The sequence below is a fragment of the Notolepis coatsorum genome, assembly GCF_963971535.1.
Source record: "Notolepis coatsorum genome assembly, chromosome: 19".
Taxonomy (NCBI): domain Eukaryota; kingdom Metazoa; phylum Chordata; class Actinopteri; order Aulopiformes; family Paralepididae; genus Notolepis; species Notolepis coatsorum.
The window spans coordinates 57998475-58017966 of record NC_140183.1 but is presented as its reverse complement, the minus strand read 5'-3'; the positions used below and the strand labels follow the sequence as shown (position 1 = coordinate 58017966).

Genomic DNA, 19492 nt, shown 5'->3' with positions numbered 1-19492 from the left:
ACAGTCCCCTCTCTGGGTAGATCTTGTGGACCTATTATGAGATGTTTTTTGTTTGACAAAAGTACTGAAAGGGGGCCTTGTGTATTGTATTATTTTGTATAGTGTTTGGTCTTTTACTCTTTTACTGTATGAAGCACAATCTCAGGAGGGTCATACAGAACCAAGTTGTATAATGTATAATGTATAATGTACATATACCTTATATGTGACAAATAAAACAAAACCTTGAAACTTGAAATGACCATGCGTGCAGGAGGGCGTTACCTCATTGACTCCGCCTCCTTTAGTGAGGGAGCAAACTCCGCCCATATAGGAAGCTCCTCCCCAGCTGCTATGGAATCGATTCCCTCTGATAAAGAGAAAACATGGGAATTTGTATGAGTGGCAAGTGCAGTTTTGTTGTATGACAATGACAAATAAAGGCTGATTCTGATTCTATCATGCGTTTTGAGACACAACCGGACGGACACGAGAACACGCCGACTCACGAGAAGAGGTGAACCGAGTCACACTTCTCCTTGATGAAATCTCGTCTGTACTTCATGAATTCCCTGAGGGTCACCATGGGGTCGTCGTCGATGTTGAACCGGTTGTCGGCCGCCCACGTCTCCATGGCGACCAGCACGATGCGCGTGTTCAGCTGCTCCTTGAAGATCTGGTGGATTGACATCAGTCAAAATGATTACACAATGTACACATCTAGTGAGGAAAGTACAGCTGAAGGTCCACATCCAGTGTGAGTGACAAGTCACAAAATACTGAATACAATGGCCAGAATGACACACAAAATGTGTTGAAATGACACCTGATTTGCTGTTCCTAACTGAACACTTATTAACATGTGTTGTTTTTAAACACACCCATGTGTATTTACTTAGGGATAACATAGCATAGAAATGTTATTTCATAATATTAATGTAAAATAATGATCATCATTTTCATTAATCCCCTTGGGGAAATGCGTCCTCTACATTTGGCCCATCCTAAATATGACGGGCGACAGTGGCTCGGGAGGTAGAGCGGTCGTCTGGTAATCGAAAGGTTCCCAGTTTGATTCCGGTTCCTCCCGGGCAGCGTGTCTAAGTGTCCTTGAGCAAGACACATAACCCCTAACTGCTCCCAATGAGCTGGTCGGCACCTCGCATGGTCGCCTCCTCCGTCAGTGTGTGAATGTGTGAGTGAATGGGTAAAATGTGAGGCATTTACATTTACATTTAGTCATTTAGCTGACGCTTTTATCCAAAGCGACTTACAAGTTCTGTATGACAAGTCATCAGGAAGGACACAACTCTATCAGCTGAGTAACAATGTTCATCAGAGTGTTGAGTGCTACAGTGTAGGTTAGTTTATTAGGACAAGTGCATGACAGTAAGGTTAGATTTTTTCTTTTTTTAATTTCAGATAATGGTTGAAAAAGTGCGTCATTAGTCGACGGCGAAGGATTGGACGGGTTTAAGTTGTAAAGCGCATAAAGGCATTAAGTCTTAAAGCGCTTTGGATAAGAGCTGCTATATAAACACAGTCCATTCTGTTCCATTTAGGAGCAGCGGGCAGCCACACAGTGCGGCGCCCGGGGCAAGGGCAGGATATACCCAGCATGCATGTCTTTTTTTGGTGTGTGGGGGAAACCGGAGTACCCAGAGGAAACCCACACAACACGGGGAGAGAACATGCAAACTCCCCCCCCCCCCGGCCCCAAAACATCACTCGTGAAGGTGGCCGACGGCCGGTCGGTGTGACGTACCATCTGACGGGTTACATAATGAGAGAGACGGAGAGACAGACGGAGTCAACAGAGGTAACATTCCCCTGAAGGGCAGCGGGAAGACAAATGACGGGCGGCCATGTTTGTTTTGAGAAGATAGAAATCTATTAAGCCGTCTGGCCAGACAAACACGAGAGGAGAGGGGCGATACTAAAAACCTGCAGGGCCTACAGTCTGATGGCAAAGATGGGCAGACAGACTAAGGAGCGAGAGGAGGCAGCGTTATGGCCACACCTGTATTATTACTGTGTTATGTTATTGCTTAGGTCAAACATCCTTCTCTCGTAATATCCACTTGTAACAATATTATCCAAATGCAGTAATACAGTATTCACCCTATGTGTTCAATGTCATTGTGAATTCTGTCTGTGTGCCTGGCAGCATAGAGAAGAGAGAGAGAGAGAGAGAGAGAGAGAGAGAGAAGAGAGAGAGAGAGAGAGAGGAGAGAGAGAGGAGAGAGAGAGAGAGAGAGAGAGAGAGACAGAGAGAGAGACAGAGAGAAGACAGAGAGAAAGAGAGAGGAGAGGGAGGGACAGAGATAGAAAGAGAGGGAGGGAGAGAGAGAGAGAGAGAGAGAGAGAGAGAGAGAGAGAGAGAGAGAGAGAGAGAGAGAGAGAGAGAGAGAGGGAGGGACAGAGATAGAGAGAGAGATAGAGAGGGGATAGATGCGCTCCTGTATGGTGATCAATGAGTATTAATCCCAAATAGCATCCGTTTCATATGATCACTCCGTCTCAAGGGCATGAGAACCCGGCGCGACCCTTTTCCTGTTTCGCCGAGCCTATCGGCTTACAGGAGTGACCCTGCCGCCTATCAGATTGCAGCTGCACAGCAGACAAGAGGAGGCCGTATAATGATATATAGAGAGAGACGTCTGCCCTTGCGCTCTCCGGAGCGCCGGTGTAGACACAGGTCCTCCAGCCGGCTGGAACTCATCACCGGCTGGTTAATGGGCTGCCCGCCGGCAAATTATGGGTCGGGACATGATTTTTAAGTGGCGAGGGAATGAGGTAGGCCAAACGAGGAATCAGCGTGTAATATGTATTCCTCAACTCCCAATACCTGAGAGTGCTTGTGGCAAAGCGTTTCCAAGAAGGTGATCGATACGGTTCTTACCATGTCAGCCATATTGACCACTGACTTAGCATAATTATTCGTCTGCCCAATGGAAAGCCGATGCTTCTTATACTGGAGACAGAGAGGCAGAGAGAAGGGGGGGGAGGCACACACAGATAAATCAATGTTATTATATGGGACAATAATGCAATTTGCTTAAAGGGGCACTTCACCGAAAAACAATTCTGATATATTTTTGCACATAAATCCCACTCGCACACATCCAAAAACTCAAAACAATTTTGCACACATTCATTTCATTTGACAGTTATTGAGAGTAAAATGAGTTTGAATATGATCACCAGTGATGTCATCGGGGACACTGAATCCTTGTGTTGTGTTCAGGCATGCGTTGTTCATGGGACGGGGTAGCACGGTGTGGGACCTCACTCGCTATTTGCATATCAATAGCTCCGGTCGTCAGGTGTGTTAAATACGTTCTCAGACACATTCACACCTAACCTTGTTGTGAAGACGTGTTACATTCCATTCGTAGAGGCAATTAGGCACTGTCTTTAGTCTGTGCCCAAGCGAGGGGACATTAAATGCGCATTCGCGGGAGCGCGCGCACGCGCCGGGAGCGCGCGTGCACGTGGTGCGTGTCACCCCAGATGATTTCAATAACGCACCACTGGTTGTGTTCATTGCAAACCGAATGTGTGCAAAGGTTTTTGGATGTGCGTGGGATTACCGTAATTCCTCTAATAGTAACCCCGGCTTGTATTTGTTTCAACTGTAGCGGATACCAGGCTTGTATTAGGAGGAGGCATGTATAAGAGAGAGGCCTTATATTTCTAATTTTCAAATCGATCATAATGAATAAATCAACATTTTGTGTCAGTTTGAACCCAGTAAAATGTACTGGGTTCATTTATTGAAACCAAGTACTGTATGAAATACGGTAGTAAACAGTGCAATTACAGGTGGTCAAAAAAAGTAAAATAAAGTAAAATAGTGCAATCACAATACTGGTATAATAATAATAATAATAATAATAATAATAATAATAATAATAATAATAATAATAATAATAATAATAATAATAATAATAATAATAATAATAATAATAATAATAATAACTTCGTTTTATACAATTCTGAGGTAGGCTTACTCTCTTGGTAAACATTAACACCATACCATTATATGGTATTTACTGCACAGCCAGGCCAGCATATAACAACAATAACAAAATATACCCGGCTTGTATTAGGAGGCCGGCTTATAATTGCTTAGCTCAACAGCGCACCCGGTCATTAATAGAGACCCGGTTTTTAATTGAATACCGGTTACTATTAGAGGAATTACGGTATGTGCAAAATAAATCAGCTTCTTTTTTTTTGGGTGAAGTGCACCCTGCAAGTCTCATACTCTCTAGAGCAACGGCACAACAAACATGAACGTAAACATAACCTTTAAAAGATGTACTTTTAAAAGTACATTAAAAGGCCAACTGATGATACAACAGGGCATAGTGGAGCCGACACAGGCACAGTCAGGAGGCCTGTTGGAAAAGATGACAGTACCGTACTACCTGCTGATCATTAGGCTTTAACCTCTGAACTTTAACACATTTAAATATGTCTCAAACATCTGTCTAATCTGTCTACATATGTGGTGAGGTGTAACCCGATGTTTACCTTCTAATTTTTTTTTTTTTTTTATTTCTGTCTTTCTTCTGTACAATCCTTCAGTATACAATCAATATCTGTCCAATTGGCTATATGTCCGAACTAATGATATATATTTGTTTGTGGTGTATTCGCGGTAGTCTATGTTCAACAGACTTGTATTTTGACTACTTATATGTAGATATGTGCAATCTAGCATGTGTACAGTTTGACCTACTGCTCATTTTGTATTGCCATAAAAACTTCAATAAACAAAGTTTACATTTGAAAGAAAAACTAATTTAAACATCTGTCTACTTAAATGTGACATTTGGGATTCGGTATGGTTTGAATTTCATATTTTCAAATTGCCATATTTTGAATTGTGCGAGTAGTTCAATAAACATTACGTAGCATGTTTTCAGATAGCTTCAGAGCCAAGCACGGTATCATAAAGGTAAACAATATGCAGAGAATAAAGGTTTACAGCTGTCATGTCCAATGTGGACGATATTGCGCCTGCATTGATTCAAACGTTACCTATCCTGAGACTCAATGCCAATTATCAAAGTGATTCCCTGGGCGCTATTTCCCCCAAAGAAAGCAGGCAATGCTTTCCCTGTAATACGATTATGGCATTGACTACTAGACCAACACGCCTGTCAACAGGATGTTTGAAGGACATTTTAAATTAATGTGATTCTATAAGTATGGAATCTTGTGACATGCTGTCTGTATTGAGTCTATAAATAATATTATATAATAATATTTAGGCCTGTCCCCGACTAAGGATTTGTATAGTCGACTTTGATTGGCCGAAATGTGCAGATACTGTGCGATTACTCCCCTGAATAAAAATTTTTTTTAAAATAAACATATATACTGTATATATAATATATATCATTCCATTTGGGCTGTGGGGGGTGCTTAATGTCTGAAGGAGTCGACTGAAGGCTTCTTGTACTCTGCGAAAGCATGCAATTGGTCCACTGATGGATACATCTTGATATTTGTCTAGTGTGTGAAATACTCTTTCAGTGCCTCTGTGCCCGTCTTCTTAGGCAGTTAGCCTCGCTGGTATGTGCGCCATTAGCGTTAGCCAGGCTTCTAGGCCTCTGTGCTTTTGGAAAGAATGATTCAAAAATTATAATAATAATAATAATAATAATATTATATTACATTTTTTTTTATTCGACTAAATGGCTAAATGGCTGCTTTTCTATATTTATATTTTTTTTATTTACAATTTTGTTACTCACATTTTACCCATTCACTCACACATTCACACACACATTCACACACCGACGGCGGAGGCAACCATGCAAGGTGCCAACCTGCTCATCGGGAGCAATTAGGGGTTAAGTGTCTTGCTCAAGGACACATCGACATGCTGCCCGGGAGGAGCGGGAATCGAACCGGGAACCTCCGGATTGCCAGACGACTGCTCTACCTCCTGAGCCACTGTCGCCCCACAGAGGTTGGCAGTCGACTACGGCTCCTTTCGATCGATTAGTCGACTATTCGACTAGACGAGGTCAGCCCTAATAATATTATATTATATTATATTAATCTGTATTGAGTCTATGTGATCTAAAACAGTGAGTAATAATATTGGAAAAGTCAACAATGCAAGCATTTTCATTTAAAGGGGCACTTGCTGATTTATTTTGCACCTAATCTCACACACATCCAAAAACTCTTTTGCACACATTAATTTAGTTTGACAGCTATTGAGAGTAAATTAGTTTGAATATAGCCCACCAGTGATGTCATCAGGGACATTGCATCCTTGTGTGTAATTACAGCTCCATGGAATGATGTAGATAAAAGGAAATAGCAATACCTCGTCTTATAGGGACTGCTACCATATAGCATTTAATTGAGCTGTAATTAACACAACACATGGATTTAATGTCCCACTGTATCACTGGTGGCCATATTCAAACTAATTTACTCATTCACTTCCACCCTGTTCCTACCTTGGGAAAGAAACCTAACCTGAGCATGATATCCGCAAAGAAAAAAACAAAATATTGTTCAAAAAGAGACTGAAGATGCACTTATTAAGTGTTTGATGACAGGTTATTTAATTTTCTTTGTTTGTTTAGTTGGGTTGATTGGACGCTTATAGAGATGTTTGCTTTTTGTTCATGTTTGTATAGAATGATTTTTTTATTTTGATTTGAAGTCTTTATTTCGAACATGCAATGAATACAACAAACAATAACAAAAAGCAAAACAACTCAATCTACATGTTCGAAAAGGAGTAGGAAGAAGTATACACTTATTTAATCCTACCCCTTTTCCACTACTCAAATGAGTGTACTATTTTAAACATAAAAAAGAAAAGAAAAGAAAAGAATATATATATATATGCAAAACAAAAAACAAAAACTATATATGTATAAAATAAAATAAAATAGAAAACAAAATAAAAATGTAAACACCCGTGAATATCAAGTCCCTTCCTCATCCCTGTACCTTGTGAACATAATTTCCTTATACATCAGTTTGAATTGTCTCATGTTTGGACATTGCTTTAGCACCACATTTAGACTGTTCCACAGTTTCACTCCACATATCGAGATGCAGTGTTTTCTCATGGTAGTGCGTACGTTTAGCACCTTTAAATTGTGTTCGCCCCTCAGATTATAACCCCCCTCCCTATCAAAGAACAATTCTTGAATGTTTCTTGGAAGTGCATGACTTTTTGCTTTATACATTAATTGTGCCGTTTTAAATTCCACAAGATCATTTAACTTCAACAATGACTTGTTGAGTTAAACTGGATTTATTTTTATATTTTTACTGTATCAATAATTGTACTGTATGTTCTTTTACTTATTTATTTAATTTGGTTGTTAAATATATTTTTTATTATTGACTGTATTAATGTATTATTTGTTGTATTTGTTGTAATGTTGATTGTGTGTGGACCCCAGGAAGATTAGCCAACTGCAACGGCATAAGCTAATGGGGATCCTTTAAATAAACAAATAAACATAAGAGCAAAATGGCCACCGTGTGAATATGGTCAATGGGGACCAGAACCTTGTCTCTGAAAAAACACATTTACATCCTTCTATACAGTTTACGCAAATTCAATATAGTTCTATATATAGTTTCACAAACAGTTCTGTTAACATGTTACGAAACAGGAAGCAACAACATTATAACAACATTGAAAGATATCGATACGACAGCTCTTATCGTGTCTCAACGGGACGCTGCTCACCATCAGATGGTCGTTAATCACCATCAGCTCGATGTATTTGGTCTCGTCCTCAACGCTGCGTGACACACGTGGAGCCTGGAAGAGAAACACACAACAGCTGAAGACAAGAAGGACTCTATTCAGATCATAGGTCTCTCTGTCTCTGCACATCCCCACCTACAGCGGACACCGGTATGGAACACTGTACTAAATCACATCTTAAACAACAAATCAGATGGGAGTTCCTGGAACAGAAATATCTTAAAAGTTGGGGGCTGAATGTGTGTCTATTGGGGGGGGGGGGGGGGTGGGGGGGGGGAGATCAATAAAGGATCAAACCCCCCCTAAATCTCCGCCTATGGATTCCAGTAAACCGGAGTAGTCTACTGTACACAGATCTCAGTATTTGGGGCGAGTGACGGCTGAAGACAACTATAGCCCAGCCAAGTCTGGGAGAAGAGAGAGAGAGCAATATTCTCTCTCACATGATAAATACTTCATGAGAGAGAGGATGAGGAAGAGAGGATGTGTAAAGCAGCTGTGTGGGAGAGAAGGGAGAGGAAGTAGAGTACACATCTCTTTTAGGTTAGTGAATATTAAAGTTTACACGCGGGATACAACATGATTCACTTTGACAGAAAAGCAGACAGAGGATAATTATCTCTGTGTCACGTATGTAGCCACACACACACACGCACGCGCGTGCACACACACACGCACGCACGCACACACACGCGCACACACACACACACACACACACACACACACACACACACACACACACACACACACACACACACACACACACACACACACACACACACACACACACACACACACACACACACCTGAATTTAAACTGACTGACTCCATCAGTTCTCCTCCTGCTAACATGGCTGACACTTTCCAACTGATAGTCCTGTAGCTTAATCTGATAGTGCATGACGTTACCTGTCTCTTTTTCCTTCGATGAATAACCTTTGACCCAGGAAATGGAGGACTAGGGAATGGCGGCTCAGGGAGATCTCCTGGAAACCACAAACAATAAGGATAGGAGTTAGTGTATCATCATGTAAACACTAGATCCCCGACATTTATCAATACGCAATGAGTGTTTTTTCCCCTTGTGTTTCTATTGTAGCAGTTGAAATGGGATGGGTTAATCGCAGAGACGAATCGCATACATGAGCAGGTCCTAAATTATTATTATTATTTATTATAAATTACAGCTTAGTTCATTGTTCATTCATAAATTGCCTCTCTACTGACTACTGTCAGGTGTCAGCATCTCACCATTGAGAAGGTCAGCAAGTCCCTCCTGCCCGGCAGATTTGTATATCATGTGAATGTGGACATCTCCCTGCGAGACACAAAAAGAGGGGCGCAGTAATATTAATATATGTTCATAATAAATAGTAAGAAATGCAATCAAGTGACCAGTTTGATGCGGTCTCCCCTAGCGACGCGCATGCGCGTGTGGAAGCCAGCCAGTCACATCCTGATCCTGCCTTGTTGTTCGGTAGGACTCAGAAACAAACAAGTTGGAAATGGCACATATGTTGCCTTAAAACGAGATTGAAATGCTAAAAGAATATAAGGTAGGACATGTTCAATCGACCGGTGAAGTAACTAACCAATTATCTATATGACACCTCTCTATCGAATAGCCGTGTTTGAGTCTCGTCACATCTTCCAAACTGAGACGCAACAGGTTGTCTCATTCATTGCTAGTAACAGCTAAAGGCTGCGTAACGTTAACTACTTGTGTTCACGTTTACATTTCCTTATCTTTCCTTATCCCTAGTTAACTTGTTGGTATAGGTTTTCTTTAATAGAGCAATACTATCTGACGTAAACCACCCAGGCTGTCTGGCTAATGTTGGCTTGTTTAGCTAACGCCAAATGCAGACATATTAGCCCACCCTGGGCTTTGGTCTTCTCTCAAAGAACAAAACCAACGGGTTCTGTATCAGGAACACAATACTTGCAAGGCACCTCAATTCATAGCTATATCCATACGGTGGTTAGCTTAACTCTTTTTGTTTGCCATGGGGATTTTAGTCAACCACTTGAATAGCAGCCAGGCATAAGTCTCCAATGTACAGTTTCTTCCCCCTCAAATGTATACTCTCTTTTTAGACTCCTTTTGTACTCATAAACAGTACTGTATATTTGTAGATCTGGTATGTCATAAATGTCTAGATGTAACAGTACTGTCTATCTGTATGTCTATGTTATGATTAATTGAAAATGGGGGACCCTGATGTAAACAAGACGAAAGTATTTCTCTGGTCTGCATCCCCTTAACAATTGTGTGTATTGAGCTGTACTGTATTGTACCCATTCTGCAATCTGTTAATAACATTTTCAATCAATCAATCAAGTATTAGATTAGATTCAAATGTATTTTCAGCACAAGTACAGTTTAACGAAAAGAGGCTTGGCATCCAAACAGAGCGCAAATGTAACATTAGTAGTGCAATAGTAATACACAATGTACACTAGGTGATTAAACTGGGTAATAAACTATATAAATGAGTACTACTGAATATAGTGCTGAATATAGTATCAGATGTATGTACAGAGTTGTAGTATTAATGTACAGTGATACATGTATATAAAGTAAGTCATACTGGCCAGCAGCATAACTGGTAAGAGTAAGGGATATGTACAGTATAGTATCTACATATATGTAAAAAGGATTATATGCAGGTATGTACAGACAGATGTGGATATATACAGTAAGAATAAATATATATATATATAATATACGATATATACAGCCAATTGTACATGCTATCATACAGAGTTATATGCAGGTGTATAAGTAGGTATATAGAAGGATTATAATGTATATTCAGACATATATATATATATGTGGTAAATATAAATGTATAGTTTCAGTCATTCTGTGTCAGTCAACACTGGCCATCCATGCCACCGCCACACTAACTTTACTGTTTTATAAACAAACTAAATGCATCCAATTTGATTGTTAATTGTTGTGCAGTACAGTTCATGTTCTATAGGTCTGTCTCTACTTGTCTGGTAGGCTGAGTATCAGCTCGTTCCTACTGTTCGCTAATGAAATGAGAGCATTGTTTCCAGGGGAGAGCAGCTATTGGGTCAACTATACTGTAGTGAATAGAAATATAGAGGGGGGTTGCCCATAGCTGGGTCGGTCTGGCAATTGCAATGGGGTCATCATATCATGAGTTGTTATATGAGTAGTAGGCCACAATACTGTTAAAAAAAAACGTTATTTTACATTTAGTCATTTAGCTGACACTTTTATCCAAAGCGACTTACAAGTTCTGCACAAGAAGTCAGCAGGAAGGGTACAACTCTGACAGCTATGGGTAAATAGGATTGTTTGTCAAACAGTGCTGAACTTGAGTGCTACGGTCTTGTGTGCATAGTAGTAAAGAAATATTAGCATAGTAGGTAGGTAATAATATAGGCGGAGTGCATACTAGTAAAAGACAGTACGAAGGTTAGTACTTCGTTTTTATTTTGTATTCTCTTTTATTTTACCTTTTTAATAACCAGACGGGTCAGTCATTATTTAGTAGTTAGTATATTTACAATGGAGGCGTGACTTGATGTAGTTAGTTTGTTACTACTAACAGTGTTGAAGCTACACTTTCTTTTTGACTTATAGTAAACCAAGTGTCACAGTTTTAACTCGACCAGGGTTTGTTTTTGTCTCAACCCACCATTACACCCACCTGACTGCCACCGTTCTCACTGCTATTTCTGTCCCGTCCCGCCACCCCACAGGAAGTTCCCTAGCGACCTCCGTTCTTGTCAGAATCAACCATGTCGTGCCGGGACATCCACGCCACCAATGCCTTCTCCTTCTTCATCGCCTTGGTTTCCGTGGGGGGGATCGCCCTGGCAGCGCTAATTCCACAGTGGCGTATAACAAGACTTGTCACCTTCAATCGGAACGCCAAGAACGTGAGCGTGTACGACGGCCTGTGGGCCAAGTGTGTGAAGCAGGACGGCTACTCGGGCTGCTACTACTATGATTCAGAGGTAGGTCCAGCAGAAATGTAAACAAATACACACCCCACACCAAATACCTACCTACTGCTTTCACCGTCTACAACTGCCCTACACTGTAATCATAATAAACCCCCACCACAAAATCATATGTTAACGTGTGTGGGTGGGGGGGGGGTGTATGTCATTCTCTGGAGGTTTATATGGGAATTTTCCCTTGTTTTCACAGTCCAAGGTCATGTCCACATCCAAAAGAACACTGAACAGCTACTTCCACCGGGCAATCAGACTACTGTCGGATAGACTCTGAATTATCACATGCACATACACACAAAAGCACCTTAGAGACTTACACACCACACAAGCACACTTATTACATACACACACACACACACACTGCTGCTACTTACACTGTAGAATAACTTTATTTTTTTTCTTTATCCGCTGTTACAAATCGACTACGGTTGAGGAGCCGGGCATTCTCTTTATGCACGTAAGCTGAATTGCCCTAACAGATGCCATGTTCTCTCTTTCCTCCAGTGGTACTCCAAAGTGGACCAGTTGGACCTCCGGCTCCTGCAGTTCTGCCTGCCCTCAGGCCTGCTGCTGGGCACCGTGGCCCTGCTGCTCTGCATGACGGGGATGTTTAAGACCTGCTGCTGTTCAGACAAGCCCGAGCCGGACATCAAGACCGCCCGCTTCCTGGTCAACAGCGCCGGCTGCCACCTGGTCGCCGGGATGTTCCTGTTCCTCGCCGGAGCCATCCCCATGGCGCCCTCGGTGTGGTTCCTGTTCCGCACCAAGGAGCTGAACCTCCGGTACGACAAGATCTTCTCCGACGGATTCGCCGTCTACGTGTCCATCGGCTGCTCCGGGGGCCTGATGCTGGCCTCGCTGCTGATGTCCATGTGGTACTGCATGTGTAAGAAGCTGCCTTCCCCCTTCTGGCTGCCGTCGCCTTCCATGTCCACCTCTCTGTCCGCCCAGCCTCTCACCGCCAACGGATACCCTCCCTCCTCGCCGGTCTACGGCCCCCAGCCCTTCCCGCCGCAGGCCTACATGCCCACGGTCATCGACACCCAGCCGTACGTGGCCTCCCAGGGCTACGTCCAGAGTGTGGGGCACCCCGCCGCCTCCCAGGGCTACGTCCAGAGCGTGGGGCACCCCGGTGCGCCCCAGGTCTACATGTCGCAGATCTCGGCCCCGGATGGCTACGGGTCGGAGGCGGGGGGCACCCAGGTGTACAGCTACGCCCCATCTCAGGGCTACGCGCCTTCTCAGAGCTACGCGCCTTCTCAGAGCTACGCGCCTTCTCAGAGCTACGCGCCTTCTCAGAGCTACGCGCCTTCTCAAGGCTATGCGGGCCAACACTACTCCACCCGCTCGCGGATGTCCGCCATAGAGATTGACATTCCTGTACTTACGCAGTAAGGCGTGACGGATATATCGGGAGCACCAATGTTACTGGCCATTTCTGGCCCAAAGGTTTGGACTGGCCGCATACCTGTACCTCACACCTAAAGCCTAAAGGCATTATCTGTGCCTGTAGATTATGATGAATCTATTATTAAAATAAATGTAAAGTAACATTAATATCGGTAATGTTTAATTATACATCAATTATACATCATGTCCTAATTGTTTTGCTGAAAGCGATCATGTGGAGGAATTGTCCATTTGTCCATCAGCAGAGCAGATATAGCTGGCATCTTTCTCCCCAGATATCTGTATATTATTCTCCAGACATCCTGTATTGGTTGCGCTCTTATTAACCAGGGATTTAAAGGGAGCATACACTACTACTAACCTCAGCACACTGAAAGCCCAGTGTCCATTGAGAAGGTCCTCTGTACCTTGTCGCTGTTTATATATCTAACAGGACTTGATGGGTGAAAGCTAACAAGATGAGCGCTGTATGGAGTTTAACCTATCCAGTCGTGTCAGATCTATAAATACCCAAACGTAGGACACGAGAGGCCATCTAAAGGCCCTGTAAGGTGCCATATGAAGGATAAGACTGTGTCAGTTTACAACAGTGACCTAGCACACACACACACACACACACATACACAAGCACTGTTGTCAACAACACTGGACAGAGTCCTAGTATTGTAGTTTAACTTCAGCACTCAGGATTTTGTTGTTGAAACGTCATTGCAAGTTTGTAAAATTCTATTGTTTATTTTTGTATACATTTAAAAAAAAATTAATACTAGACAAATCATATTTCTGATCATACACTAATGTCACTTAAGCACACGTGGAGCTGCCATTAGGGAGGCCTTCCTCTAGCACCTGTAGCACCACTGTATATAAAACACTGATTAACTTTAAATCACTGAACATTGAACAAAACTAATTCTTAGTTACTTGATGAGTAAAGGGACGGCTACTAACTTGACTAATCTCTGTTTTGTATCCTGTTTCTGTTGTACAGTGTGTGTGTATCGCTGATATTGTCACAGTGCTCTGTGAAGAGCAGCTGTTAAGTTGTGAAGTAGTTAAATGCACTAAACGATGTGCCAGGTTACACTTGCCTTTATTAAAAAATGAATGCCTTCATTATCCTTTATTGATATTGCCTCTTGAGTGTTCCATAATCATCTGTTGTGACATAAATATTAACAATGTTTGCATGTTCATACGAATTTATAACAGCCAAACAATTATGGTACAAAGAAATTCTTCAGCAGTGCCTAATTCTGTTACACAGGCGTATGGTTTTGTTATTTGGATTACATTATTTGCTGAAGGTTATGTTTATATACAGTAGTTAATCTTTTGTTAAGAATCGTTGTAACAAAAACCAAAAAAAACATCTCTATAAAAATGCTGAGGCTGTTCATCCACCCAAAATCTGTTAAGGAGATAATTAATTAATTATGTTAAAGTTAGCAGTTGGAACACTTTACTGAATGCTTGGTGTTCAATTATTTTGTCAAATCCCGTTCCCGTTCTGTTCCGATTGGCTATTTTGTAACTTCTGCCAAGTCGGCAGAGAGGCCTCTTCAGGGATGAACCTCGTAATCAAGTCTCATCCTACTGATTATAGTCATTGGGAAGCAACAGTTGTGATTGTTGGATCAAGAAAAGAGGGCGGGGCTTGAGATCAGGTCAATACATTTTTGTATACATCTTTTGTCAAAATGTTAGTGAATGAATGCATCATCAATTGTGTGCATCCGCAATGTTATTGTTTTTGTCTTTATTTGTATGTCGTACAACACTGAAGATTTGTATCTATGTGAAACAGCTTTTTTTTACTGACTTAAAACTTTAATAAAACCTTGTAATTAAAACTGGATGTCCGCTTCTGTGTTTCTGCTAGATTACTTAACCCTTTCACTGCCACACTATATAAGGTTAACCCTTTCACTACCACACTACAGATGGTTAGAGTGGTAGGGAAAGTGTTAACCCTTTGTAGTGTGATAGTGAAAGTGTTAACCCTTTGTAGTGTAGTGAAACGGTCAAAGGCCCAATCTGGATCTTCTTTTCTTTTTGCACCTTAGTGTTATAAATTAGCGTCATTGACCTTTTCCAACATTCTAAACAGAAGCAGGTCTATTTCCTGTCACAGTGTTTGCTAATACAGTAGCGCTTGACAGGAAATACTCTCCAGGCCGTTCCCACGGCAACGGAATTCTCCTGAAAAGGTCCATAATTAACATACACTCTGAAAGACTGTGAGTGTGTGAACCTGCCGACCCTTTAGTCCAAAGGCTCTACAATTGAACAGCACATTAACCCGATTGGATCGCAGACCAGAGGAGGGAATAATTATCTGCTCCACGTGCGGTTATGTCAAATGGTTATGGCTCCAATCTACCACTTTATTGATCGGTTAAGGAAGTAATCAATGGCCTGTGAGGTCAACGCACTTTACTTCCAAGAAATGCACGAACAATGGTCGATGTCACCCTGCCTATGAATTGTCTCCTAGCTCCAGTGGTGGAAAGTAACTAAGTTTGTTTACTCAAGTACTGTACTTTTCCAAGCTAATTGTACTTCACGTGCATATTTTCCTTTTAGGGAACTTTATACTTTACTCCACTACATTTCAAATGAAATATTGTACTTTTTGCTCCACTACATTTATCTAAACCCATCCATCAGTTACTAGTTACTTTGAAGAAAAATATTTAGCAAAGAAAACATGATTAACATTATACTTTCACTTTTGAAGCCTGTCAACTTGAAGAGGACGTAATCAGAGCAGCTTAACTGGACCACATACCACTGTAACCTTTAGAGGTCAATGGTTAGAAGAGGATTGGATGCTCCCAAGCACTGGAATACACAAACGTCATGTAGAACACATACATTTACTTTAGATACTTAAGTAAATTCAATAGCAAACACTATTTTTACTACTTTTACTTAAGTAGAATTTGAATGGAGGACTTTTACTTTTACCAGAGCACTCATTTATCTGGGTATTTCTACTTTTACTTAAGTAAAGGAATTGTGTACCTCCTCCACCACTGCCTAGCTCTCTACCTTGATATGGCGAGATCCCACTCGGGTTCTAGTTGCTGTTGAAATCTAAAAAAACATTGACATCACTGACCTCAGTTGATCTATTGTCATACTTTTCACAAGACAGGCTCAGAATAAACCTCCACTGATTAACAGAGAGAGAGAGGTTTGCTTGTTATGGGGGCGGGGGAAGACGAGCACAGTGGATGTCTGACGGCTTAACCTTCTGTAGTGTGGTAGTGAATGGGTTAACCGTCTGTAGTGTGGTAGTGACAGGGTTAACCTTATGTAGTGTGGTTGTGAAAGGGTTAACCGTCTGTAGTGTGGTAGTGAACGGGTTAACCATCTGTCGTGTGGCAGTGAAACAAGGGTTAACCTTCTGTATTGTCGCAGTGAAAGGGTTAACCATTATTTTGGTAGTGTGGTAGTGAAAGGGTTAAGTCCTGCACGATAACTGCTCAAGTTTCTAAAACCACAGCTGATTGCAATTCAGGTTGCAAGGGGGCAGGAGAGGAGTTCACAAAAGACCACAAAGGTCTCGTCTCCTCTGGCCAGAGGGTTTAGCCGTGCCGTGGCCTGTCTGGCACACACAGCCCGTTCCTCCACTGTTTAGAACCTGGCCAAACCTGGACGAGACAGCCACCTTTTACAACCTGGCTGAAGCCCGGTTGAGGCATCATAATGTTTTTTTAGCGCGGCATTAGGGCTGGGCGATATAACGATAACGATAAATATCGCGATATATTTTAATAATCGATATCGAATATCGAAAAAATAAAATATCGACCTGCAACAGGGCAGTTTTAAAACCAGAGACAGTGGACAGATTGTCTTTCTTGCCTGCAACTTAAAGTAATGGCTTTGCTTGTCCAAATGACAATACTGACCAAATTGAGATTTATTTTTCTCTTGTCCATTTATTTTGTTTGCTTTCTAATTTAAAATACAGTTTGAAACCGTCTGTACACAGTAGGCTATGTGTGCTAGCAGAGCTAGTCTCCAGTCACGAGTCACAGTGCACATGTGCGGTGGTTTGTCCACCAAAAAAGCGCCAAAAGATCGAAAATAAACTAGCAGAGCCAGAACTGTTCAACTCCCCTGGAGCCACAGCCAGCAGAGAAGCCGGTTTATTTTCGCTTTTAAACCAGCTGCAGCCTGAGAACTGGAGTGTGAGGGGATGTAACACTAAAGATGGCGGCAACGACAAAGAATTGCTGCAAAATAAACATACATCTGTTGTTTAAAAAAAGAAAAAAAAATATTTTTTATTTATTTTTTACTTATAACAATTTCGATAATTATCGATATCGAGTGATATGATAACATTATCATACCGTTATCGCGATATGATTTTTTGCCATATCGCCCAGCCCTACGCGGCATGTACCGCGGGTTAGTGCCATGAATTCTGAAAGGTTTCTTTGTTAATTGGAGAGTTCTCAAGAAGTTCAGTGGCAACGCAAACCCACCCTAACCTCACCGTACCAGACCGCTGCCCGCCCCCACAGCCAGGCTGAAAATAGCTAAGCGAGACGAGGCGTGAGTACAGGACGAAACGATCCACTCTATAAAAGAAGCGTCGTATACATCCTGACATTTACCCTCACTTGTTCGGGGTTGGTTTGCTGGAGCCAGGAGCCAGGGCCCTCATTCATCAATAGTGTGCGTAGAACATTTCTATTTCCACACGTAAGCACGGAATGTAGAACTAGTGTACGCACAGGGAAGTCGGGATTCATCACACGGTGCGTACGCAGGCTCTATGCCCCTCCGTGTTGATGAATACCACTTTGTTCTACCGTCAATGCTCGTGCATGATTATCCATATATGGTCATGAAAATGAGGAAACACCCCCCATGGGATGTGAAATAATGGACTGACCCGAGCGGAACCCTGAGAAACTCCACGAAGATTGTTCACTGCTGTCGAACCAAGAAGACACTATCGCGTATTATGGGATAAATAATAAAAGGCGGACTTGTAAACGGTGATGTCAGATATCAACGGCTCCCTAAGACCATTGCTGCAATTCTGCCTGGACAGCTCAAAATACTAATAAAGACCGTTCGTTGACCACTGTTTGGCGTTGGTTGTGTGTCATTATAACCGTGCTGTAATATGAATGCCTTTATTAGTTGTGTTCGATTGGCTATATGATTTTTAGAGGCATCTATTTTGTTGTCGGCTAATAAAGACCGCGCTGGAATATGACTGCCTTTTCCCGTGTTGTTTGATTGATACCCAGGGATTAAAGTTCTCCTCAATTCTATTCCAAATCGCGATGGATCTCCCGTCAATTTTCTACCTGCTGCATATGATTTCTAGAGGCATACTACAATCTATTTTGATGTCAGTATTGGGTAGCCTATATAAACAATAATAGAGAGCATATACAAGAACAATGAATCTCACTGCATGTATGATGTAGGCATGCCTTTCAATACATGAACTTGAATTCCATCATGTTTGTGTGCGGGACTCACAAGGCTGTGGTACCGGTACAGTAATAATTACAGTCCACACAATATCACGATCCATGCCATAGCCTATGTTCTATTAGGACATGATCTGTGACGACAAATGTTCTAGAATGTTTGATTAAGATATCATACTCTGACAGCATGCCTATGAGCAACAAAAACGCGAACTTGAATCCCATCATATACATAGTCTGTCCACTATCTGCATGGTGTCATTGCAATGCGTTTTCTATTCTTTCTTATACAGTAAAAAGGGGGAAGAACACTATATTCATATGACTTATTCTGCTTACAGCTTCGAAATTCCACTTGTTTCGTTTAACGTAAAGCCTTTTAAATATAATCAAAACGTTCCCGTGTTTCGGCGGTCTGTGCGCAAAATAATAACGAGTTGAGCTTTATGATTTATGATGAATTGAAAATGGGGGACCCTGATGTAAACAAGACGAAAGTTGGTCTGCATCCCCAATTAACAATTGTATGTACTGAGCTGTACTGTACTGTACCCATTCTGCAATCTGTTAATAAACTTTTCAATCAATCAATCAATCAAGCTACGCGGAGCGCAGTCAGTCAGTAGCCTACACCCCGTATATTCCGATAACGCTATATAAACCATGCTGCATTCATTCTGAGAGAAAGATCTATTATTCCAAATGCTATTTATAGGGTTTTGACCATAATTACACTACTGTTGCTATTTTACAATGAACTATAATGAACTACGGTTCGTACAGAACATGCCAGTGTTATTATGCACAGAAGCTCATTTCCTTGTTGTAATAATATATTCTACCACTGGGCGTCAGGTAAGTGTGGTCTGAC

At 41.7% G+C, this 19492-nt stretch overlaps 2 protein-coding genes across 3 annotated transcripts in view; one reads left to right on the top strand and one right to left on the bottom strand.

The window, feature by feature from the left end:
- Positions 1 to 19492, bottom strand: part of adam22 (ADAM metallopeptidase domain 22) — a gene marked incomplete at its 5' end in the record, with an annotated part of 200552 nt that overhangs the window by 58989 nt on the left and 122071 nt on the right. The window contains 6 exons of the mRNA XM_084336828.1: positions 265 to 349; positions 489 to 655; positions 2882 to 2953; positions 7724 to 7798; positions 8654 to 8730; positions 8996 to 9062. Of these exons, the coding sequence (XP_084192954.1) occupies positions 265 to 349; positions 489 to 655; positions 2882 to 2953; positions 7724 to 7798; positions 8654 to 8730; positions 8996 to 9062 (543 nt within the window). The remainder of the gene's footprint in view (positions 1 to 264; positions 350 to 488; positions 656 to 2881; positions 2954 to 7723; positions 7799 to 8653; positions 8731 to 8995; positions 9063 to 19492) is intronic.
- cldn12 (claudin 12) lies at positions 9185 to 14998 on the top strand. 2 transcript variants are annotated; one of them, XM_084336832.1, is made up of 3 exons: positions 9185 to 9300; positions 11483 to 11740; positions 12248 to 14998. In XM_084336832.1, exons 2-3 carry the CDS (start codon positions 11522 to 11524, stop codon positions 13136 to 13138), a joined length of 1110 nt encoding a protein of 369 aa, XP_084192958.1. In that variant the 5' UTR covers positions 9185 to 9300; positions 11483 to 11521; the 3' UTR covers positions 13139 to 14998. The 2 variants fall into 2 exon arrangements, with proteins under 2 accessions (XP_084192958.1, XP_084192959.1); XM_084336833.1 differs by having other exon boundaries at positions 9199 to 9221.